The sequence below is a fragment of the Sciurus carolinensis genome, chromosome 3 (assembly GCF_902686445.1).
Source record: "Sciurus carolinensis chromosome 3, mSciCar1.2, whole genome shotgun sequence".
NCBI classification, from domain to species: domain Eukaryota; kingdom Metazoa; phylum Chordata; class Mammalia; order Rodentia; family Sciuridae; genus Sciurus; species Sciurus carolinensis.
Window position 1 is genome coordinate 43,676,854 of NC_062215.1, and position 26,334 is coordinate 43,703,187.

The 26,334-nt window shown below is 34.6% G+C and overlaps 1 protein-coding gene across 18 annotated transcripts in view; it reads right to left on the minus strand.

Annotated features, from left to right (window-relative positions):
* The window catches only part of Ncor1 (nuclear receptor corepressor 1), a 168,634-nt gene that overhangs the window by 95,834 nt on the left and 46,466 nt on the right, over positions 1-26,334 (minus strand). For 11 of the 18 annotated variants that reach the window (XM_047546868.1, XM_047546873.1, XM_047546878.1 and 8 more), the window contains exons 5-11: positions 25,495-25,677; positions 17,966-18,079; positions 6,241-6,297; positions 5,605-5,657; positions 5,247-5,273; positions 3,134-3,200; positions 463-635 (exon numbers count right to left, since the gene is read on the minus strand). In XM_047546868.1, coding sequence (XP_047402824.1) covers positions 463-635; positions 3,134-3,200; positions 5,247-5,273; positions 5,605-5,657; positions 6,241-6,297; positions 17,966-18,079; positions 25,495-25,677 — 674 coding nt within the window. The remainder of the gene's footprint in view (positions 1-462; positions 636-3,133; positions 3,201-5,246; positions 5,274-5,604; positions 5,658-6,240; positions 6,298-17,965; positions 18,080-25,494; positions 25,678-26,334) is intronic. The other 7 variants (XM_047546882.1, XM_047546879.1, XM_047546880.1 and 4 more) reach the window with 1 other exon arrangement.

Below are 26,334 nucleotides of genomic sequence, written 5' to 3' on the forward strand. Positions count from 1 at the left end.
TAAAACACCTTTCTCTAAAAGCAAAAATAAATCCGGAACTATTTACCAAAATGAAAGCATTTCTAATTAGTTATCAATTTAATGCCATGTGATTATACTGGTAATTACTAAGGAACATTCAAGTCCATTTTTACTAACTGTCATTTCCAAAGGAATTCATATTTTCAAGAACTAAAAAATTCCAAAACAGTCACTCATATTTAGATTCAAAACAGTGATTAAACACTGGGGCTGGAGATGTGGTAGAGCCTGCCCTGGATTCAATTCCCAGCACTGGAAAAAAAAAATTAAATTCACTAAGAATGACAATCTCTATTGGTTGGTTGGTAATTAAGTTTTATATTAAAAATAAAATTTTTTGTGAACTTTCTTATTGATCAGATTAAGGAATAATAAATACTGTCAAAGAGCAAAAGTGATCTGAAGGAAAACATCACCAACATTAAATATCAAACTACTTACCGCTGAAATCTTTCTTGCTGTTCTCTTTGTTTTCGAATTTCTGGAAACTGCTTTTCATAGTACTCCCTTGTTTTGCTTTCTTTAGCTTTCCTCCGGGGATTATTTTCTATTCTGTCCACTTTTTTCTCCCATGCTTCCATTAGCTGATCATAACGTTGGCAGATTTTTTGTTCCTAATAAACACCCGCAGCAAATTAATAATAATTAAACTAAATTCTGTGACTCTGACAAGCCTAATATTTTTAAATAAATTCTATTTCTTAAGGTTAAGTACAAATTACAGTGACCTATGGCTCAATTGTGAATGAAATCTGAAAGTAGAGAAAGGGAGTCCTGTTTCCTACCCAAAATCAATATATACAGCATACTTTGCCTGGAGTTTTGAGTAAACACTTAGACTACACAAATCAATTAACTAACTGATGACCTACTACTAGCAGGTGACCAGCTATTTTATTTTCTGATAACACATCTTCATTGTCAACACAATAAGGAAGTAAAAATCAGAAACATGTAAATAGGTCTAACCTGTTTATAACCTGACCAATCACTCAAAGGCAACCATATTAACATTTTGTTGTTTTTCTTCCGATCTGTCAGAGAAAACACGCACATTTAACTGTTCTTCTAGTGTTAGAAATGTGGTTGTTTGTACTTTTTTCCTATTATAAATACATGCTACATAAACATTTTAAAAATAATGGGAAAGGCAGAAAATGGTCATACTTTATCATAAAAAGAAATCCAGTGAAATACATAAAGTCAAAAAGTAAATAAATGAATTATGATTCCATTTTCTAGAAAAGAGACAACGGAAGAGCCTCCCATTATGGACACAGAACTACATACACATCTAACAACACATCTCAAGAAAGAGGCACTGGAGAAGAGAATATTTCTTTCTCATATCCCATACAAAACCACAACCCCCACCTCAGAATCATTCTTTTAAATTACTATATGATTTTTTAATACTTCAGCTTTGCTTCATCTCTATTGCTACCTCCTTAATCCAGGTCACCCAGATTAACACTGCCTCTAACCATCTTCTATTCGCTTTTTTTTTTTTTGGTGCTGGGGATCGAACCCAGGGCCTCGTGCTTGCAAGGCAAGCACTCTACCGACTGAGCTATCTCCCCAGCTCGTTTTTTTTTTTTTTTAAACCCAATACTAGGAATTGAACCCAGGACCTTGTACATAATAGGCAAGCCCTCCACTACTGAACTACATCTCCAGTCTTCCATGCTCTCTTAATGTGACCAGATATAAATTCTTAAAATACAACCTGAATGCTATACCTCTTCAGTGTGGAACTCATTGGGATCTGATGTAGTTTTTAGGTGACCAAAATTCAGTATATGACCCAGCCCTGGCTTCCCTCAGCAGTCCCATTTCTCACCACACCCACCAGCTCAGTCTTCACTCCAGGTAGCTCTGAGCCTACCACATGAGGTTCTATTTCACTTAATCTGGTCCCTCTGCTTATATAAGATGGCAGACTATTGGTTTTCCTATGTAATGTTATTTCTTGATTCATATTCACATTAGGTATCCCCTCTTACATGCTCTCATAGCTATCTGCATGTGCAGGATCACAGTATGATCACAGTATGATCACAGTACTAAACCTGCCTGATAACGTATCTGCTCCCTAAGGGCCAAACCATATGACTATCTTGCTCACAACTGTAGAATAATGTGAAACAATGCATACAGCCATCAAATATTTATTAAGCAAATCGGTGAACACATAAACTTTATAATTAGTCTGTTAAGTGTTAAAAAGTCTATGCTCCTGTGTTTTTATCACCGTAGATCTGATTTAGCAAGTACCACAATAACAACAAAATGACTAGGCAGAAAAAAAAATATGAACTAATTTCTTACTCAGTATTTGTATGCTCTTGGCAAAACAAAAAATTCAAGACCAGTAATTTAAGACAGTATTTGAAGGCCTAGACTGGCAAATTAGAACACTGAAAAAACATTTTACATAAAATAAAAGCTTCTGTGTCTTGAGTATTACAACTCATTAAGCTGTCAGGTGATTAAGTGTAAGGTACAAAGTTCATTTCTGATGTGAATTCAAAGAGTTTATTAAAAACCTGCATTTAAATATATCAACAGTTTATCTGTAAATTAGTATAATATATATGAAAATAAGAATACAAGCACTGCATTTTCTATAACTTAACTTTTATGATTACAACCACGAAACTTTCAGACAGCAAGTTATGTAATTAAATATGAGAAACCATTTGAATTTGAAAAAGCTGAACCCTTGCTGACCCAGTTTGAAGAAAGAATAATAACGTCTAATTGACATGACTAAAACTTACCCACATTTGAATGAGGCTTAAGGGACTAAATGTAGATCACCCTATTTATCTTATTTTTTAAAGTTTTTTTAACTACTCACCATTTTCTTTATTTTGGCTAGATAAAAATGTTACACATAGATGACCAATGAAGTTAATTTGATAATGATATTAAGTGGGTATTAAAAACTACAATTAGATTTATATTTAATTTACATGTTCAATTACTTTTCAAAATCAGCATTTGTTCTCAATATAATCAAGAACCATTCTCATTAATAATGGAAAACTGCCTAAATGAGCATGAATGGGAAAGCTGCACAAATTTCAGTTAACAAGGATTAGGACCTCACCCTTTGTTTTCTTGCATGATTTCTTCTTTTAAAAAATAAAATGAGTTTTTTCCTCATCACCTGGTTTCTAGAAGAGAAAAATATGGTTGCATGACATTATGAAAAAGCAAAAATTAATGATGATTTCACTTTTTTTTCCAGAGACACACTGGAAAACAGGTAAAGATCACTTAAGAATTTATGATGCAATTAAAGGTAATGCTAATGTTTTCACCCTGCAAAATAAGACTTTATAATTTTTGCAATAATTAGAACTGGCTAAAGTTCTTCCCATTCTACAGCAAGATAACAGTTAATTTTCAATTATTACATCCAATAATAAGGCATACAACTTATTTTTAAATTATAATTACATTTACTGGTTCTTCTTGAGAACTCCGGTGATATAAACATTTTGGTATACTCTTAGAGAAAAGGAGGTAAAATGGAAGCTTTTACAGGTACCTCTCTACCTCAGATATGGGACTGGCCTCCTTCCAGTGAGAATTTATACCAATATATTTACAGAGAGGTGGTTTCTGCTTTAAACAGAAGATTTTCTTCTGTCAAAGAAATGACACAAGCCACTCTAAGAAGTTATGGAGGGTGATTTGACGAGACAGAAAGATTTCTCCTATATCATAATGTAACAATTTCACTTTTTAAATTGGAAGCATTGTGACCTTCAAAAACAATGACATGCAGGTTCAAATATAAATATTTATACCCCACCTACTTCCAGAAAGGATTTCAAGCTGATTATTCAAATATAAATACAAAGCCAAGGCAAGTAGAAGTAATTTTTTGGATTATCTGCCACTCGGGACTAACAGTGACACTGGCTCCACTCAAATAAGCATGGACAATCAGGAGCTGGTTATATGAAAAAGTAGCCAAGAGATGAAAAGAATTATTAAAAGGTACATTTGCTATTTCATACAAAGCAAATGACGGTAATGTAAGAACAGCTACTGAACGATTCATATGGATGCATGCAGCTGAGTAAATATTTCTAAAAGTGACATACAGTGGCAGCATTACCATATATTCAATTTGCTCTAATTGTAATTATGTGCTACTTAAAAGTAAATGACAATCAATAAATACAATTTTTAAATGTTCCCTAAGAATTTAAATGAAGTCAGTCAGTCAGTAACCCATTTCAGGAACAGTGTGATAAGCATTAAATAGGCAATAAATCAAAGACAGAGCTGCTCCCCAGCTCATATTAAGGGGAAAAGACAGAACACAAATATAACTAAAGCTTTGTGAGGAAAAAAGTTATTAAAAGTAGCCAACTAGATTTTACCTCCTGTCTTCTTTTAAAGATGTTAAAACAGCCAAACAGTTCCAAATGACATAATACATAAGTTTTGCCTAATCTACTCCTATGGGTTCTCAAAACCATAGCAGCATCTCACAGAAAAATTCATAAGTATATGACTTTCATTATGAACACTTATTTAACAAAAGTTAAAATTATTCAAGTTTAAATGGTTTTCATGCATACTACCATGCAAATTATATTTGCCACCAGTTCTGCAAAGTAGTCAACTACTGCACACACTCTCAGAAATTAAAAAAAAGAAAAAATATATAAATAGCAATGTGCTTATTAGTAACTATACTAGTAAATATATTATTCTGATTATACTTAATAAAACATATAAAGTAGAAATATCACATTTTTGTCACAAACTAAGAATAAGTCACCTAAAATGCTCTTCAACTATGATAATTAAAAAAAATAAATAAATAAAGATACCTATCTAGCTTCCTATCTTACTTCAATCAGATCAAGAAATTAAGATTTTCTTTTCACTTATTTTCTTATTCCAAGATCTGCATCCATAAAGGCCTGGTACTCGGATGAGCAAGGCTAAGCAAACTACATTCTGGAGCAGACTCCTCACCCACATGAGGTGATTGAGCGCTTCCAAGGCACCAGGACATTAAATGGCAGAAGGGTCTACAAATACCGTCATTAGCAAGAGTCATGGAAGGGATTTCCCTAGAATAGGATTTTGAATAATGATAAAATGATCCGTGGCACTTCTACTTTGCAATGGCAGATGTGGCTTGGTGGGGGACGGTGTCATCACTAGTCTTAAATGAAAAAGCTTCATTATCTTACTTCATCATGCGCCTTGCAGGTACTCCACTGAAAAAAAGACAAAACAGGAGGCAAAAAATTCAAGCCTCAAGGTAAGCCATTTCAATGTTAAGTATCCACCTTTTTTACTAGCAGATTATAAAACCAGCTAGTTTTATGCAATAATTTATTTCATTTTTTGGCCTCGGAAACTCAAAGTTGTTACCCCAACCCCCAAGAAGCCAGAGGAAGATAACATATAGTAAATGACAGCAAATTACACAAATCTAAAACATACCTACTCTATATAATAATAATGTCAGAGGATAACATAAAAATGATTTTTTTAATAGAATATATGGTTTTTAACTGAAGAACTCCAAAGATGATAAATACTTACGTCTTGATGTTCTCATGGTACACCTTTGTATCTGATGGCTGGTTATAGAGTGGCTATAAAATAAATCAAATATTTACGTATAAAATGGTGTACATATGTCTAGGAAGAGACAAAGAAACAATATTTTAATATAAGTCTAGGTTAAGTACTAATGGGTATATATCATTATATGTCCTACCAAAACCTTCAGACAACTGGATTCCCTGAATAACCCCAACTCCTAAAAATGGCACTCCTATAACAAAGCCTGTAAATCCTACTGTATTCTATAAAAAATATGTCTATTCATAGATATTTTTTATTTCAAAGGCAAAGGAAGATTAAGTACTGCCTTAACCCTAACAATAAAATTCAAAGAGTTTTCTATATCTTTTCTTACTTTTTCCTCCTTCTACCTAAAATGATTAAATGATTTTGCTCAGGCAGAAACATGCTCAGGAATATGGTTCTGCAAAGGGAACCAAGTTCATTCACCATTACTTAAAAATTTTATCACTACCTTCCTGCCCAGTTACATCCCTTTCGTCCCAAAAAAAGGGCTCATATCCTATTATATCACAAGAAAAGTTACTAAAAACAACAACAACAACAACAAAAACAAAGTTCTAGAAGTGAAAAAGTAAATTTCTTACTTACCAGTTCAACTTTGGGGCCAAGACCTTCAAAAATTTTATGAGCTTCTTCTGCTTTTTTCTAGAGATAAAGACATTATTATATGATACAATTGAAAATTATATTAGCCAACAGCAAAACCACTACCTATTTAAAAAAAAAAAATCTAAGGCCAGACATGTTGGCACATGCATATAATGCCAGTAACTGTGGAAGGTTGAAGCAGGAGGATTGCAAGTTTGCTGCCATCCTCAACAACTTAGCCAGACCCTGTCTCAAAATAAAAAATAAAAAGGACTGGGGACATGGTTCAGTGGTAAAGTGGATGCAATCCCAATACTCCAAAACCAAAAAAAACCCCAAAATCTAAGACTCATCTATAGCTCAACTTATCTTTATTTCCAAATATTCTTCTGGGCCGAAATTTTCACTAATTTTATTTTCATAGCTCTCCTTACTAAATTCAAAGTCTAACATCTCTAGTGAAAGCAATGTCTAATGTGTAAGCAAGTTCTTAAAAGCAAACAAATATTAAGAATCTACAGAGAGGGAATAAAGATTCATTACTGTAAATAAATCCCTCCAACATGCTAAATACTTTAACACATATTATCTGTAAAAAAAACTTAAAAACACAAAATACCATGAAGAGGCCAATATTTGCTGTGGTAAACCCAAGTGATCTCTGAAGAAAAGCATTAAATGAAATAATTTTCTAGTAACAAGGAAACCTTAAAAATAGTTAAACAACAAAGGAAACTAGTTTGATACTAGTAGTAAGTAAATATTGAATTATGTATTTAATACACCATTTTTAAAAGTAAAATAATCTAAAGTGCTACCTATCAATAGTTTGGCAAAAAACTTTTTAACTTAAAAACACTTGCATTTCCATATTGCATTTTTCATTCTAAGTCTACAGATCTAAGTTATTAATTCTTCAAACATCTTGAGTATGTTCTATGTGCCAGGCACTTGCTAGACATTAAGAAAACAAAGACTAAGATAACCATTCCCAGTGCAAGAGGGTAAGGGGTCCTGAAAATTTTCATTGAAATATGTCTTGGGGTCTGAGTGGGTTCCACTGACATGAAAGACAAAACTGGACTGTCTGAAGGTACATAGTGGGGGTAAAAGTACTAACAATTTCAAGGGAACATTCAAAACCTGTTCTGGTAGGATATCACAAAGGAAGGAGTGTCAGAGCAAGGGTCAGACAAGTAAACATTTAGTACTAATAAATAAAATTTGGGCTATTCTACAGAAAGTGGGAAATAATCTAAAGGTTTTGTTTCAGCTAAGCACAATCTTGTAATCCCAACAACTTGGGAGGTTCAGCCAGAAGGATCACGAGTTTGATACCAACCTGAGCAACTTAGCAAGACCAAGTCTCAAGGAAAAAAAAGAAAAGAAAAGCACTGGGGATGTAGCTTGCGTGCCCTGGGTACTTTGTGAAAACCCCAAAAGAGCAAAATAAATTTTGTTTAGACAATCATGTCAAAGGCCACAGTTATGAAAGGTGGGTTAGAAAGAAAAAAGACTGAAGGAAGGAGACTCAGTAACTATGTGAGATGAAAGTTCAAGTTAAGCTAATAGCAAAGTAGATGCAGAGAAGCAACTGACCAGATTCATATTTAGAAGGTATGATTGATATTCTTAAGTGACTGATTATACAAACATATGTGACAAAGGGGAGAGAAAAAGCCAATTCCTAGGAAGCTGGTCTCAGCAGTTTGCTTCCCTAAGCATACTATCAACCCTTCCTTTCTTCTGTATCATATACTCTTATAAATTATGCAATCAAAATATAAACAAAATATTTCTGAAAACTTCTCAAATACATTCTAACAAGTTTTCAATATGTGTTATTATTCTGAAATCGGAGCACTTACAAATATTTTTGAAACCTACACCTGAGTAGGAAAATAGTAAATCAAAGTGTTAAAAAGTAGTTCAAGAGATTAGTCTGTTTAGAAACTAAACAAACAGTTGGAAATTTAAGTCAGATGGAGTCAACTTCTCTCACAAGCCAACTTTAAAATTAACAATCTCTCTTGGGCAGTTTTCTTCTTCCCTCTAAGTTTTAAATGAAAGAATAACTTCCTACACATGATAATGGGTGCTGTCTCTTAAGCCACATTCAGCTTAATTTTCAACCAGCAAAGACTGCTGCTACACAAGAAGTGAGAGATGTGCTTTTGTCATTATTCCATCTACCCTTGCCTATGGTGTCAAAACAGGTAAGGTTATTAAAATAAAACAAAACAAAACAAAACAAAACAAAAAAAGGTTGCACAGGTAATGGAGAATTTACAAAAGGCAGACTTAGCAGAAAGCACCAGAAAGTGAGCAGGGAAAAATTCTGTTTTCCATGCTCAGCTGAATGAACTATCTTCCCCTTCCCTCCAGGAGCCCCACTAGGATTCTAGAACTAGAGAGGTACAACTACAACCAATGACTAGTAGCAGCAAGGGATATTTAGGAAAGCATATGAGGGTTGGAGATGTAGTTCAGGGATAGAGCACTTGCCTAGCATGTAAGAGGCCCTGGGTTCAGCCCCCAGGAGGAGGGGAGGAGAGGGAAGGAGGTGGAGAGGAGGGGAGAAAAAAAAAAAATTATTAAAATTTTTTAAAATGATGACTTCTACAATTTCTGTGAGTTAAAAATATGAGATTTTGGTGGATCCAAGATGGCAGACAAGAGGGAGGCTGCGGTCCTTGTCGCTCCGTAACTCCGGTTTCAAGCAGAGGATATCTATTTCTTGGTGAGGCAGTTTTTGCTGCACATCGATTCTCTGGTGTTTACCCCATTTGTCTGCTGTGATGACCTGCAGTCTGCCACCATATGGACGCCTTTTTTGAGTGCAGATTGCTCACTGTCAGGCGCCTATCATCTGCCATTTGCCTGCCTCTGGCCGGTCCATCGCCTGCCTTACACCTACCCATCACCCAACGCACCAAGTTCACCTCCTGATCGTCCGACGACAGTCAGCAAAAGACCGCCAGTGGAGCAACAGCTGCCTGCTGTTGCCTGGAAGTTCTCTGTCACAGTTCCTGCAGGTTTGCTTACACGTGGCTGCCGCCATTTTGAGACAACAGCCAGGCCCCACAGGACCCCTGGCCCGACTGACTGAGCCCCATCTCCAGGATCCCTCAGCCCGACTAATCACTCCCTGCCTCTGGGGTTCTCACATCGACTGACGGCTCCCTGCCGCCAGGACCCCCAGACCAACTGACTGCACCCTATCACCGGGACCCCATACCGACTGATTGCACCCGGCCTCCAGGATCCCACAACCACACCAAACACACTGGACCTCCAGGACCCCTGCTGGACCAACCGCATCCCGACGCCAGGACCTCCGGCTGACCACGTCCTCACCCTGAGCTGCAGCTCCCCATTTGCAAACACATTTCGAAGCCAGAGCGGCCATCTTGGATAATCCTGGAAGCCATAGCTCCGATCTTTAGATGGGGCAAATCCCATCCTGAGTCGCCTGCTGGAGGCTTAAAGCTCGCTGTCAGGTACCTCTCATGCATCAGGCTACTGAATGAACACTGGGAGGTTTCATTACTATATGACTGTTATACTGTAGATTTTCTTTTTTCTTCTTATAGAAAAAATTTAAGTTTTTATTTACTTTTCTTGCTCTCTTTTCCTTTTGTTTCCCTGTTCCCTCAGAGTCTCTTTCTCCCTTTTTTGCATGCTAACATCCAATTTCTTTTGATTACACTCTCACCCTTTCTATTATCTAGAACTTCTGTATATTCTTTTCTTATCCCATTAACAGCCACATTCTACATCCCTCTGCATCCTCTTTGTCCTCCATTAGAAACTGCAGACCTTATTGCAAATCTGTTTGTTTTATTGAAGATAATATTTTTAACTCATTAAGTTTATTATGACAATTTTGTGATTGTCCCCATAGGGGTATTTGGTCTAGGATTGCATAGTGTCTGAATTGGGCACTGCTAATATTGATCTTCCCTTAAAGAAAGGGTTTTGGAAACCTATAGGGCCACTATAAGCCTATAGGGGGAAATCTGCAATACCCCAGATCTGCACTGCTAGAGGGGAAGATACATGAACAACAAGAAAAAACAAGGGAAGAAAAGGATCCAAACAAATCTAGATTCTATATTAATAGAATCCAATGACAGTATGTTAGAAGAAATGTCAGAAAAGGACTTCAGATTATACATGATTAAGATGATTCGCGAAGCAAAGGATGAGATAAGAGAGCAAATGAGGGCAATGAATGATAATACCAATAAGCTGAAAGAGCACCTGCAGGAAGCAAAAGATCATTTCAACAAAGAGATAGAGATTCTCAAAAAAAAAAAAAAAAAAAAAAAAAACGGAAATCCTTGAAATGAAGGAAACAATAAACCAAATAAAAAACTCAATAGAAAACATCACCAAAAGACTAGACCACTTGGAAGACAGAACCTCAGACAATGAAGAAAAAATGTTTAATCTTGAAAATAAAGTTGCCCCAACAGAGAAGATAGTAAGAAATCATGAACAGAATCTCCAAGAACTATGGGACATCATGAAAAGACCAAATTTAAGAATTATTGGGATTGAGGAAGGCACAGAGATACAAACCAAAGGAATGAACAACCTATTCAATGAAATAATATCAGAAAATTTCCCAAGCCTGAAGAATGAAATGGAAAATCAAATACAAGAGGCTTAAAGAACACCAAATGCACAAAATCACAACAGAGCCACACCAAGGAACATTATAATGAAAATGCCTAACATTCAAAATAAACATAGGATTTTGAAGGCTGTGAGAGAAAAGCATCAGATTACATATACGGGGAGACCAATACGGATAGCAGCCGACTTCTCAAACCAGACTCTAAAACCTAGAAGGACCTGGAACAACCTATTTCAAGTTCTGAAAGAACATGGTTGCCAAACAAGAATCCTACACCCAGCAAAACTAACCTATAGATTTGAAGATGAAATAAAATCCTTCCATGATAAATAAGTTAAAAGAATTTACAAATAGAAAGCCTGAGCTACAGAATGTTCTCAACAAAATATTCCATGAGGAGGAAATGAAAAACAACAATGTAGGTCAGGAAAGGGAGGAACTACCTTAGAGAAAAACCACTCAAAGGAGAAACCAAGCCACTTAAAAACCAAAAATAAGCCAAATGACTGGGAATACAAATTGTATCTCAATAATAACCCTGAACTAAACTCATCAATCAAAAGACATAGACTGGCAGAATGAATTAAAAAGAAAGAACCAACAATATGCTGCCTGCAAGAGAATCATCTCATAGAAAAAGACACCCACAGACTAAAGGTGAAAGGATGGGACAAAACCTACCACGCACATGGACTCAGTAAAAAGCAGGGGTTTCCATCCTTATATCAAATAAAGTGGACTTCAAGCCAAAGCTAGTCAGAAGGGATAAAGACAGACATTTCATACTGCTTAAGGGAACCATAAATCAGGAAGACATAACAATAGTAAATATTTATGCCCCAAACAATGGTACATCCCTGTACACCAAACAAATCCTTCTCAATTTCAGGAATCACATAGACCACAACACAATAATTCTGGGTGACTTTAATGCACCGCTGTCACCACTAGATAGATCTTGCAAACAAAAACCGAACAAAGAAACCATAGAACTCAATAACACAATCAATAACCTAGACTTAATAGACATATATAGAATATTCCATCCATCAACGAGCGGATTCACTTTCTTCTCAGCAGCACATGGAACCTTCTAAAAAATAGACCATATGTTATGCCACAAAGCAGCCCTTAGGAAATGCAAAAAAAATAGAGATACTGCCTTGTGTTCTATCAGATCATAATGGACTGAGAGTAGAAATCAATGACAAAAATAAAAAAGAGAAATTACTCCAACACCTGGAGACTAAATAATATGCTACTGAATGAAACATGGATAACAAAAAACAGCAGGGAGAAGATAAAAAAATTCTTAGAAGTCAATGAGAATGATGATACAACATATCAAAATCTCTGGGACACTATGTAAGCGGTACTAAGAGGAAAATTCATTGCATGGAGCGCATTCCAGAAAAGAATGAAAAGTCAACAACTAAATGACCTAACATTACAGCTCAAAGCCCTAGAAAAAGAAGAACAGAATAACAGCAAAAGTAGTAGAAGATAAGAAATAATTAAAATCAGAGCTGAAATCAAGGAAATTGAAACAAAAGAAACAATTCAAAAATTGACAAAACAAAAAGTTGGTTCTTTGAGAAAGTAAACAAAATAGAAAAACCCTTAGCCACACTAACAAAGAGAAGGAGAGAGAAAACTCAAATTACTAAAATTCGTGATGAAAAAGGAAATATTACGACAGACACCACTGAGATACAAAACATAACGAGAAGCTACTTTGAAAATCTGTATTCCAAAAAAATAGAATCTACCAAAGACATTGACAAATTTCTAGAGACATATGCTTCTCCTAAACTGAACCAGGAGGTCATACACAATTTAAACAGATCAATATCAAGCAACGAAATAGAAGAAGCCATTAAAAACCTACCATCCAAGAAAAGCCCAGGACGAGACGGATTCTAAGCTGAGTTCTACAAGACCTTCAAAGAAGAGCTCATTCCAATACTTCTCAAAGTATTCCAGGAAACAGAAAAGGAGGGTACCATACCAAACTCATTCTATGAAGCTAATATCACCCTCATACCCAAACCAGGAAAAGACACACCAAGGAAAGAAAATTTTAGACCAATATCCTTGATGAATATAGATGCAAAGATCCTTAACAAAATATTGGAAACCATATCCAAAAGCATATTAAGAAAATCATGCACCATGATCAAGTGGGGTTCATCCCTGGAATGCAAAGATGGTTTAACATCCATAAATCAATAAACGTAATCCATCATGTCAATCAACTTAAGGATAAGAATCATATGGTTATTTCAATTGATGCAGAAAAAGCGTTCGAAAAAATACAACACCCCTTCATGCTCAAAACACTAGAAAAAATAGGGATAGTAGGAACATACCTGAACATTGTAAAGGCTATTTATGCTAAGCCCATGGCCAACATCATTCTTAATGGAGAAAAACTGAAACCATTCCCTTTAAAAACAGGAACAAGACAGGGATGTCCTCTTTCACCACTTCTATTCAACATTGTCCTCAAAACTCTAGCCAGAGCAATTAGGCAGACTAAAGAAATTAAAGGGATACGAATAGGAAAAGAGGAACTTAAGCTGTCACTATTTGCGGATGACATGATTCTACATTCAGAGGATCAAAAAACCTCCTCCAGAAAACTTCTAGACATCATCAATGAATTCAGCAAAATAGCATGCTATAAAATCAACACGCATAAATCTAAAGCATTTTTATACGCAAGCGATGAAACAGCTGAAAGGGAAAAGAGGAAAACAACTCCATTTGCCATAGCCTCAAAAAAAATTAAATACTTGGGCATCAATCTAACCAAAGAGGTAAAAGATCTCTACAATGAAAACTATAAAACACTGAAGGAAGAAATTGAGGAAGACCTTAGAAGATGGAAAGATCTCCCATGTTCTTGGATAGAGAGAATTAATATTGTCAAAATGGCCATACTACCAAAAGTGCTATACAGATTCAATGCAATTCCAATTAAAATCCTAATGAGGTACCTTACAGAAATAGAGCAAGCAATCATGAAATTCATCAGGAAGAATAAGAAACCCAGAATAGCTAAAACAATCCTTGGCAGGAAGAATGAAGCAGCGGGTATCGCAACACCAGAACTTCAACTATACTACAAAGCAATAGTAACAAAAACAGCATGGTATTGACACCAAAATAGACAGGTAGATCAATGGTACAGAATAGAGGACATGAACACAAACCCAAATAAATACAATTATCTCATACTAGACAAAGGTGCCAAAAATATGCAATGGAGAAAAGATAGCCTCTTCAACAAATGGTGCTGGGAAACTGGAAATCCATATGCAACAGAATGAAACTAAACCCTCACCCTGCACAAAAATCAACTCACAATGGATCAAGGACCTTGAAATCAGACCAGACACCCTGCATCTTATAGAAGAAAAAGTAGGTCCAAATCTTCACCTTGTTGGCTTAGGATCAGATTTCCTTAACATGACTCCCATAGCACAGGAAATAAAAGCAAGAATCAACAACTGGGATAGATTCAAACTACATAGCTTTCTCTCAGCAAAGGAAACTATCAGCAATGCAAAGAGAGAGCCTATAGAATGGGAGAATATCTTTGCCACTCATACTTCAGATAGAGCCCTAATTTCCAGAATATATAAAGAACTCAAAAAACTACACGAAGAAAACAAATAACCCAATCAACAAATGGGCTAAGGATATGAACAGACGCTTCACAGAAGAAGATCTGCAAGCAATCAACAAACATATGAAAAAATGTTCACCATCTTTAGTAATAAGAGAAATGCAAATCAAAACTATACTAAGATTCCTTCTCACCCCAATTAGAATGGCGATTATTAAGAATACAAGCAACAATAGGTGTTGGAGAGGATGTGGGGAAAAAGGTACACTCATACATTGCTGGTGGGGCTACAAATTAGTGCAGCCACTCTGGAAAGCAGTGTGGAGATTCCTTAGAAAACTTGGAATGGAACCACCATTTGACCCAGCTATCCCACTCCTTGGCCTATACCCAAAGGACTTAAAATCAGCATACTACAGAGATACAGCCATAACAATGTTCATAGCTGCTCAATTCACAGTAGCCAGACTGTGGAACCAACCTAGATGTCCTTCAATTGATGAATGGATAAAGAAACTGTGGTATATATATACAATGGAATATTACTCAGATATAAAGAATAATAAAATGATGGCATTTGCAGGCAAATGGATGAAATTGGAGAATATCATGCTAAGTGAGATAAGCCAATCTCAAAAATCCAAAAGGCGAATGATCTCACTGATTAGCAGATGATGACACATAATGGGGGGTGGGAGGGGGTCAAGAATGGAGGAAGGAGGGACTGTATAGAGGGAAAAGAGGGGTGGGAGGGGTGGGGGGGAAATAACAGAATGAATCAAACATCATTACCCTATGTAAATGTATGATTACGCAAATGGTATGCTGTTACTCCATGTACAAACAGAAACAACATGTATCCCATTTGTTTACAATGAAAATAAATTTAAAAAAAAACATGAGATTTCAAATTTATGTGTTCTTTTCTTTATAGTACAAACAAATCAAAATGTAAATGCTAAAAGTGAAAGAAGAGGTCTGAAAGGAGATTTCAAGTTTTGCTGATGGTCATTAAGAAATATTTACTATGCTACATAATGAAGGCATCTATATAATTAAAGTATCAGATCTTTTTCAGATAGTTTTTAGTTCACATCCCAAAGAAGCAAACACAGAATTCACTAATCATGAAATTGATAAGACAAGGCCCATTTAAAGAACTCAACCAATAAACATACTGAGTTGAATTTATTTGAAAATTAACTTGTTTTAAGAAAGGTCAACATTTGCCTGGCATGGTAGTGCACACCTGTAATCCCAGCAGCTCAGGAGGCTGAGGCAGGAGGATAAAGAGTTCAAAGACAGTCTTAGCAACTCAGTGAGACCCTGTCTCTAAATAAAATATAAAAAAAAGTTGGCTCAGTGTTAAGCACTCCCAGGTTCAATCCCTTGTGTGTGTGTGTATGTGTGTGTGTGAGAGAGAGAGAGAGAGAGAGAGAGAGAGAGAGAGAGAGAGAGGAAAAAGAGAAGAGAAGAGAGAAGAAATGAAAAGAGAAAGGAGGGAGGGGTAAGTCAACATTTTATAAAAAAATTTTTTAATTACAAATTTCACTGTTTATTAGCTCTAATTCTTATTTACTTTATCCCTGAGGTCACAAACTGACCATGAAGCCCATTGGCCCATCAGTGTTTTGTAGTTCTACACAGTATTTCTAAAACATCAGGAGATATCACATAAGACCCCTTATTTCTGATTTCTCTTAAATAAGAAGGCTACTGTCTATACTGGACCCTGAAACATGGCACACTCATCACTCCCTTCCCTTACTACCTACTACCTTCTACCTTCACTGGATTATCTTCATGTATTGTTCTGGCTATTCAATAAACTAGACCAATTTTGAGCCAAGAAACTAATATTACTTACCTATATTTTACCTGCCCATAACACTAACCACATAAAAGTATTTATATCTGATGACTCAATTTTTTACCTGTGCATATACATAAATATTTGAGTCCAAGGTCATTCCTATAAATATTTATTGAATTACTAATTCACAGTTGCTTTCCTTCCTTCATTTACTTAGGTGGGCTGTGGATGGAAACCATGACCTTGCACATGCTAAGTAGTCTACCAATAAGCTAAATGCACAGCCAATGGGTGTTTTCCCTCTTTCCCTCTTTCCCTCTTTCCCTCCCTCCCTTCCTTCCTTCCTTCCTTTCTTCCCTCCCTCTCCTCTCCTCCCCCTCCCTTTCTCACTTCTTTCTCTATCTCTTCCCCTTGTGGTATTGAGGATTGAACCCAGGGCTTCACACAGTGCTTACCTAGCACTCTATCACTGAGGTACATCCACAGCTCTTTTTCTTTAAATTGTGAGACAGGGTCTCACTAAATTGCCCATACTGTCCTTGAACTTGTGATCCTCCTGCCTCCCGACTCACTGGGATTATAGGTCTGCACCATGGTGCTCAGTTCTAACAGTCACTGTTCTTAAAATCAAATTTCCTTTAAGGTCTGGCTATTATGTTATAGACTCTCTGTATACAATAGATTGACTCTGATCATATTCAACAGATAGAATGATCAATCAACTCATGACAAAGTAAATAAACTGAAACAAGTATCTCAACTTTTATTGTAGGATCACTTCAGCTAAGAAGCCTGTTCTCTTCCACGGTACTTAAAGCCTACATTTTTTGGATTGCAGACTTCTGGAAGTCACAATTTATCAGCTTTGATTGAATGTTTTCTTTATATTGAGGTGAAAACACTTTCCCTTTAACTGGTAGTTTCTGGGCCAAGTTCTGGTCAAAAATTAATTTTGTCATTACAAAAATGATTCATAGAATTGAGGCCTGGCCTTCTGAAATCCATGAACATTTTAAATTAAGAATACAAAAGAGGGCTGGGGTTGTAGCTTAGTGGTAAAGCACTTGCCTAGCATGTGTGAGGCACTGGGTTCAATTCTTAGCACCACATATAAATAAATAAAATAAAATAATAAAATAAACTTTTTTTAAGTTCATTGATAACTTAAAAAAATATTTAAAAAATATACAAAAGAACTGTTTAAATAAAATTTTTAAAATAAAGCCCACCTAAAGGTCAAAGTCAACCTTGAATTTTAAAACTAAATTTCAACAAAGTCCAGTTATGAATCCTGAAGGTGATAATGAAGTTCATTTCCACATCCGATGTCCTATCTGTACTGAAATATTATCAGGATTTGGTAATAGGTGTCACTGAAGTAGTTAAAAAAAAAAAAAAAAAAAATACTATAGAATGGTTGTCTGTATTAGGTGAAACCAAACTTGCGAGTTAGTATTTACAGAAGAGGAAAGACTCAGCGATAAAATTTTACTCATTAATATTATTTCCACAATATATAATGTAAAATAGAAATAGGAATTTAATATAATTAAAATTATAATGGAACACATTCAAAAACAGAAAGGGCACAATCAAGGGTGTTTAAAGGTCTATGCTATCAAACACAGCATACGCTTACCCGATTTTCATCATAAATAATTTGAACAATACTGCGGTGTTTCTGCTCCACAGGAGGAGGGGACACAGGCTTCTCTGGCTCAGGAGGTTTAGCTGCTTCTTCTTCGAGCTGTTGCTAAGAGACCCAGAAAGGAAGAGTCAGACATCTGCTACATGTCACCCCAACCAGTAATTAAACACCCGAGATTATACATGTTACTGAGCACTGCTTACTGATTCTGTAGGATAATCTACAAAGGTCTCATGGACCAAAGGTTAAAAGACAATCAGATTCATTTGAATAAATAAATAACACATATCACCCTAAGATAGACAGATATGAAACTGAGGAAAAACATAATTTTGATAAATTTAAAGCAAACCATTAAAAGAAATGAATATTAATGAAGGCAACCTAGGTACCTCTATCTCAAGATCTTTGATGAAATTGGAAAAACACTGCTGTGTATTATAGATAGATACACAGTATATATAAGATCTTGTGAGAGGATACGGTAGAAAAAATTTCGAGAATTAATCCTTAACTTAGTATAACTGTTGCATCCCTGAACCCCAATCTTTATATTTTATAGTGCGCCAGTCAAGAGGCACTGCTGATGTGTGTAGTTATAAAGCAGAAATCTATCTTTATTACTGTCTCAGTGTGGGCCTTACAGTCTCCCTATATGTGGTATAATTCCAGGAACCTTTCTGGATTCTTGTCCCAATCTTAAGTCAATACCTAGACAACTCAAATGTAAATTAGAATACGGATACAAGCTATCATATAGCTTTCTGAAGGGATTAAATGACTCATACATAAAGCATAAAACAATTATAAATGTTCAGTTAATATTATATATTATTATTAGTGAAGAAGAAACTTGTCTGCTTTACCCACTGTTTTGTTTTTGTTTTTGTTTTTTACAGCACCCAAACCAATGCCTGGAAACTAGTAAATGCTCAACAAACATTCACATGGATAGAAGCATAATTTCCTTGTCTAAGATAATAAAAAAGATTTAAGTTAAGTTCATTAAAGATTAACTGAAAAGATTTAAGATCTAAAGGAAAAAATTATCTGTACTACTAAGTAAGATTAGTTAGTCAAAGCTCCCAGTTCTGTAAGTTAGACCACCCCCAAATCAAAGGATTAAAAATCTGTCAAGAGAGAAGCCTGAAGGAACATTTCCACTTCAGAGTTCCTAGTAACCCTGCAATCTGTTATTTTATAAGCAAAAGAAAGATATTTGAAATCCTGAGATAATTTTGTGTGGGTATAGCCTCTTCAACAATGCCCCTTCTTTCCTGCTTAGAGAACCTTCTTTTAGAATCCCTGTTAAGTAATAAATAATCTTAGAGAAATTACACTTCGTTCTTACTCAATAGCCCTGAGATAAAATCACTATAACTAAAAGGCTAAATATAAATTAACAACACACACACACACAAATAAAAACTTTCATCACCTAGTTTTTATTCTATATTAATTTTACATTAATTCTGCTGAATTTAAAAGGCAACTTTATTTTGAATTTTTACTGAAATTGGATGGAACATACAATTTTTAAAAAATTTGTCCTTTTTAGTTATATGACAGAGTACTTCACATAAGAAAACAGCATTATTAACCTATGTTTCTAATCAGTCATGGTTTGTTTATTTATTTACTCTAGCTGTCTTTTATATCTATCCCTCAAAACTGTCTTCTCTACATTTCATAATGGTCATATAATGTATTTCATTATTAGCAAATATTATAATAAGTTACAAATTATTATTTACTATGAACCACATGTATTCTAAGAAAGATTCAGTAGAACAGAACCCACAAAGATTTAATAGCAATCATTAGACAATATTATTAAAATTCAATATGCTTAATAATATCAAGAGGGTATTTAAAAAATGACTGATCAAATTTGAAAAGGAACCAGATAGAAATTCCAGAAATAAAAACAATATAATTCTTGCAATTAAAGGCAGATTTGACAAAAGATTAAATATAATTGAAAAGAGAAATGTAAGTTAGATGACAGACTGAAGAAACTGCCCAGAATGAAACTCAAAACAAGTAAAGCATAGGAAGTAGATGCAAGTAAGAGACACAGAAGACAGGAATGATTTGATAAGACACCTAACTAGAATTTCAGAAGAAAAAGAAACTGTTACAAAGGATTTTGTAAAAAAGATAATGAAGCGAGGGATATAGTTCAGTGGTAGAACACTTGCCCAACATATATGAGGTCCTGGCTTTGATATCCAGCAACATAAAATAATAACGACCATGATGATGAAGGCTAGGAATTTTCCAGACCTGATTAAAAAAAAAAAAACTTCTAACCCTTATAAATAAATCTCATGCAGCATTTATTAAAAACAAAAAACCCACACCTAAATGTATCAGAATCAAAATAAGAGAATTCCCCGAAAAAGAAGATATTGAAAGAAAGCAGAGAGAAAATTCAGATAATCCACAAAGGATTAAAAATTAGACTAAGGGCTAATGTTTTAAAATGAAAGCCAGAAGACAGGGTACTTAGAGAAAATGACCACATTATCATATAGAACTATCTTTCAATTACCAGGTTTAAGAAAAAGATAATATGTAAGTCACTGACTTTGCCAACTATTAAAATATTCTTCAAGCAGAAAGGTGTTCCCCCAGATGGAAGATCTGAGTTAAAAAAGAAAGATGTACAAATAAGGATGACAAATATGTGGTTAAACCTAAAGGATCACTGGATACAAATGAGAAATAATGTCTTCAGCAGTTTAGAAAAACCGAGAACTAAAATACATGATAATGGTTGCATAAAAGATCAGAAGAGAAAAAGACTTTATAGTGGCTATAAACATTCTATCTCTAGATGCACACACACATAAAAAATCTCAATATAATGAGCCACCTCACTTGTCCTAATTTTAAATCACCACAGTTACATCCCCAGCCTGTACTGTACCATTTCTAAGCTCTGAAACAGTTTGAGATTTTAATCATTTGAGCATTTGGCAGAATTTAAAACAATGGTAAAATCAGTTGCATTTAGTGCAGATTTATTTTTGCATGTGAAAAATTTTACTAATGATTCAATTATATTTTAAAATCTGGTTTTATTTCTTCTGGGAATAATTTTTTTTTTTGGCCCACATTTTTGGGAATGTAATCGTATTCTCTACACAATGTTTCTGCTTCTTATTTCCTTTCTTTGGTTTTATTCTATTCTTTTATAATGTCTTAACTTGGATACTTAACACATTCATCTTTTAGCTTTCTTTCTTTCCTTTCTATTTACTCCATTTAGTTGCATTCCACAGTTTTAATTTGCAAAACATTTTTCATCCATTATAATTTTTGACTAGTGTTTTAATTATTGTTTTATAAATATTCTAGGTACATGATTTCTTCTGGGTTATTTTTGGTTGATTTCAAACTTTATTTTGGTAGAGAATGTGATCTTTAGTCCGGTCTTGAGATTTTTGGCTAATTTTTGCCTACTATGATATTCAAAGATATTCAAAGATATGATATTCAAAGTTTTCAAAGATATTCTGGTTATGCTTAAAAATAATTTGTATTTTTTAGTTTTCAAAATCTTACACATCATTTCTTAGTTTTGTTGGCAACATATCAATTACCACTAGGATTTTAGATTTTTCCATTTTACCAAGGAGTTGTCAGTTTTTATATTGTCTATTTTTAAGTCCTTATTTTTAGGTGTATAAATTTTTAAAGATTATTAGTTTCCTAGTCAGTCAAACCTTTTAAAAAAAAAACTTTTATTAGCAGCAGGGCGCGGTGGCATACACCTGTCAGTGGCTTGGGAGGCTGAGGCAGGAGGATGGAGAGGTCAAAGCCAGCCTCAGCAACTCAGTGAGAACCTAAGCAACTCAGTTAGACCCTGACTAAAACACAAAAAAGGGCTGGGGATGTGGTTCAGTGGTTAAGTGTCTCTCAGTTCAATCCCTGATACCAAAAAAAATTATTAGCTACTGCCATTCAACCTCCAGCAATCTACTAGATTACTAAATGCTGGGCAATTTAGCAAGACCCTATCTCAAAAATAACATTTAAAAAGGGCTGAGGATAGAGCACTTGCCTAGCACATGTGAGGCCCAGGGTTTAATCATCAATATTGCAAAACACAACAAAACTCAAAATACACATTTCTAAATTAAATTCAGCAATTAATTTTAAGAAAGAGATAAAGTATCATGACTAAGGATGGACAAAGAAATGCACAGGTGATTTTAAACTAGAATGAATTCATTATATAAATACATTAAAGGAGAAAGATTTTCAGCAAACATGTAAAAAGATGGTATAACTCAACATTCCATCATGATTAAAAAATCTGCACATTGGTATAGAAGAAAATTTTCCAACCCGATTAAGAGTACCTACAAAAAACTTAACATAATCAATGATAAAATGTGAAAGACATGTCTTTAAAAGTAACAAAGAACAATTACCACTTTAAATATCTGAACTAGAGCAATAAGACAATAGAAAAATAAAAGGGATAAAACTGGAAAGGTAGAAACAAAAATGTTATTTTTTTTAAAATGTCGATATGACTATTACTCATATAGAAAGCCCAAAAGAATCTATAAATCATTAGCATAAAAGCAATAATTTTGAGAAGTTGCTAGTCAATATAAAAGAAGTCAAATGCAATGCTAAGAAAAATAAAAATTTTACAAAGATATTAATAACATAAAAATATAAAGTACTAAGCTGACTCTAACACAAGGTATATATATAAAGTATTTTTGGACGAAATTAAAACATGAACTGGGTACAATGGCAGGCACCTGCAATCCCAGTGACTCAGCAGGCTGAAGGAGAAGGATCGCAAGTTCAAGGTCAGCCTAGGCAACTTAATAAGATCTTTTCTCAAACTTTAAAAAGGGCTGGAGTGTAACTCAGTGGTACAGCACTTGACTGGCATATGTAAGGCCCTAAGAGTTCAATATCCAGAATCATAAAAAAAAAAGATAAAATAAAAATAATAAAACATGAAAAACTAAAAAAAAAAAGGAAAAGTATACTATATTCATGGATTATAATGATTCAATATCATAAAGCTATCTTTTCTGAGCTGGACATATAGCTCATTGTTAGAGCACTTATCTACTATGAGTAAGGTCCTGGGTTCAATACCCAGTATGCAAAAAATAAATACATCATCCCCCCAAACTGATTTCTACATTCTATATGATGCCAACTAAAATTTCAGGAAGAATTTTTGAGGAAATGAACACGTGATCCTAAAAGTTATATGAGATACAAAAAATATTTAGTAGCTAAAATGTTTATAGAAGTGGGGCTTACCTTACTGAATAGGAATTACTATAAATCTCTAATAGCTAGGAGAAACTAAGAGGACAATACCAGTAGAAAGGAACACAAAGCCCAGCAAGCAATCTATTTATAGATGTAAACATTAATTATAATAGAGTCAATACAATTGGGGAAGGGAATGGACTTTTAAATTAATCATTCACACATGAAAAAAAATGACCCTTACCTTACAGCTGACAAAAAGATAACTGCCAGTAGATTAAAGAATAATGTGGGAAGCAAAACTGTAAAACTTATAAGAATATAATAAACTACCTCATTCATAAGAACTAAAAAAAATTCTGTTCATCAAAAAAACACCACTGACAAGGAGACAGAAAAAATGGAACACTTCTAAACTTCTGGAGGGAATGTAAAATGGTTCAGTCACTTTGGAAGATAGTTTAGAAGTTCCTCAAACATTTAAATGGATTTACCACATGGTCCAGCAGTTCCACTCCTAGGTATATCCAAAGGAGGAAAAAAAGGTCAAGGCAAAAATATAAATATCATATTAGCATTATTCATAATATTCAAAAAGGAGACACAACCTAATGTTTACCAACTAATGAATGAATAAATAAAACATACCAAAGCAATGGGACTATTACTCAGTCACAGAAACTAATACAAGATACACCATGGATGAATCTTGAAAACATGCTAAATAAATATTTTAGATTCCTATATGCTAAAATGTCCAGAACAGGCAAGTCGTAGAGATAAACAGTTGAGGGGCAGCTATAGGATGAAAATGAGGAAAATGGGGAGTAACTGACATGAGTCTTTGTTTTAAAGTGATAAAAATTAATTAGACATCTGGAATTAGTAATGATGGCAAACCTTTATAAATATATCACAAGTACTTAATTGTATACTTTGAAAGGTTAAATACTGTGGTATATGAAATATAATTTTAATCCTTAAAAAGTTCTCACTGAGCCAGGTATAGTAGCTTGTACCTGGAGTCATAGCTACTTAGGAGCTGAGGCAGGAGGAACACTTGAGTTCTGGAATTAGGGATCAGTCTAGATAACATATCAAGGCACACCACTGTCCCCATTTAAAAAAACAAAACAAAACAAAAACCTTCCTCAAAAAAACTACTGAAAAAGAATAAAATGACAAAACCACAATTTAAATGATATCTGTGATGTACATAACAGACAAAAGAGTCTTAAAGAAATCTTTTTTTTTTCTTTCTTTCCATTTTTTGCTGTACTGGGGATTAAACCCAGGGGTTCACACATGCTAGGCAAGTGCTTTACCATTAAACTACACCCCCAACTCTTTTTCTTGTGAGATAGGGTCTCAATAACTTGCTGAGGCTGGCCTCAAAACTGTGATCCATGTTGCAGTTGCTTGGCCCTGCCACACAGGCCCAGTACTCATTTTAAGCATAACTGTACTAAATTTTTTTCCAGATCAGTATAATAAAGGAGTGATGTGCAATTAAAAAAAAAAAACAAAAAAACAAAAAACTGTGATCCTCCTGCCTTGGCCTACCAAGTAGCTGGGATTACAGGCTTGGAACACCATAGCTGGCAGGAAATAAAGACAAGAAAATAATGAACAACTTAAGATAATATAAGACTTGAATGATACACATTAAGAACACAAGCCACAAACAAGTGAAAATTAATTCAGCCTCATTCCTAATCAAGGAAATGTAAATTAAAACCACAGAGAATGGCTGGGATTGTGGCTGTGGTAGAGGCTGTGGTAGAGCACTTGCCTAGCACGTGTGAGGCACCAGGTTCGATCCCCAGCACCACATTAACAAAAAAAAAAACCCTAAATAAACAAAGCAAAGGTATTTTGTCCATCAACAACTAAAAATGTTATTAAAAAAAAAAAAAACACAGTGAGAACTATTTCACACCTAAATGAAATATATATATATCAAGTAAAGACAAGGATGTGCATAAACTAATATACATACATGCTATCAATGGGAATGTAAAATTGTACTCTTATTTTAACAAATTTGGCATCATATATTACACTCAAAGACCATATAATCAGATAGTACAGCAGGGGAAATGAATGGATGAAACTAAGAAAACTAATAGCCAAAAAAGCAAGTCACAGACTATTTAAGGAATGATTCCTTTTATAAAAAGTTCTAAAATATGGAAAATCAACATTACCTTCTTCAGGGAAAAAAAAACACACATTAGAATATGTTAAGAAGTAAAAACACTTACTTGTTTCTTTTTCAGTTTAAGGATCTGCTGTTCTACTTTTGCAATTTCTCTATCTACACGATCCATACTCTGTATTAACTCTTCTTTTGAAAGTTTTGAAGGGGAAGCATTTTGATCATCTCCACATGGTTGTCCAGAGATTGGAGAGGATGGAGCTTCATGTTTGCCTCCAAATGCTGGATCCTTTAAAGAAGAAAATCGAGACCAACAATTTATTTCTCCTAACAGCACACTGGCCATTTAAGAATCAAGATGGCTTAATTGAAAAGTAAATTTTAAAATACAGAAGAGCCATATGTACTACTTCCCTAATGGCAGTGTCTTACTACCAATTTTCATATCTACACACAAATGCAAATATATACACAAATCCCACAGATGTTTATAGAACTTTTATAGCTTAGATGAATCATTAACTATTTTGAAGGCCCTAAAAGTTATACATAGTGAGGTAGCCAGGTGGTTGATCAGTCTTCAGTTGAATAATATTGATACTACTGAGAATTTCTAGGGAAAGAAAAGGAAAGAAAGAGATCAATATTCAGTCATTTCTTTGCAACAGCTCTTCAAAATAAGAATAAGGCAGAAACAGGGTTCCTCCAGGTAAAAACTGTGTGTCCACCAAACTTAATAGCTATGATATGGCCATGAATTTCTATCAAAAAATTTTTCAGATCCTGGGGATGTAGCTCAGTGGTAGAGTATATATATATGTTTAGCATGTATAAGGTCCTGGGTTCAATCCCCAATAACACACATGTGCATACACAGTTTTCAGGCTTTCTAAGGACCAAAACTGAGGCGGGGAAGTCAGACATAGAAACTTTCGTTCTTACTATT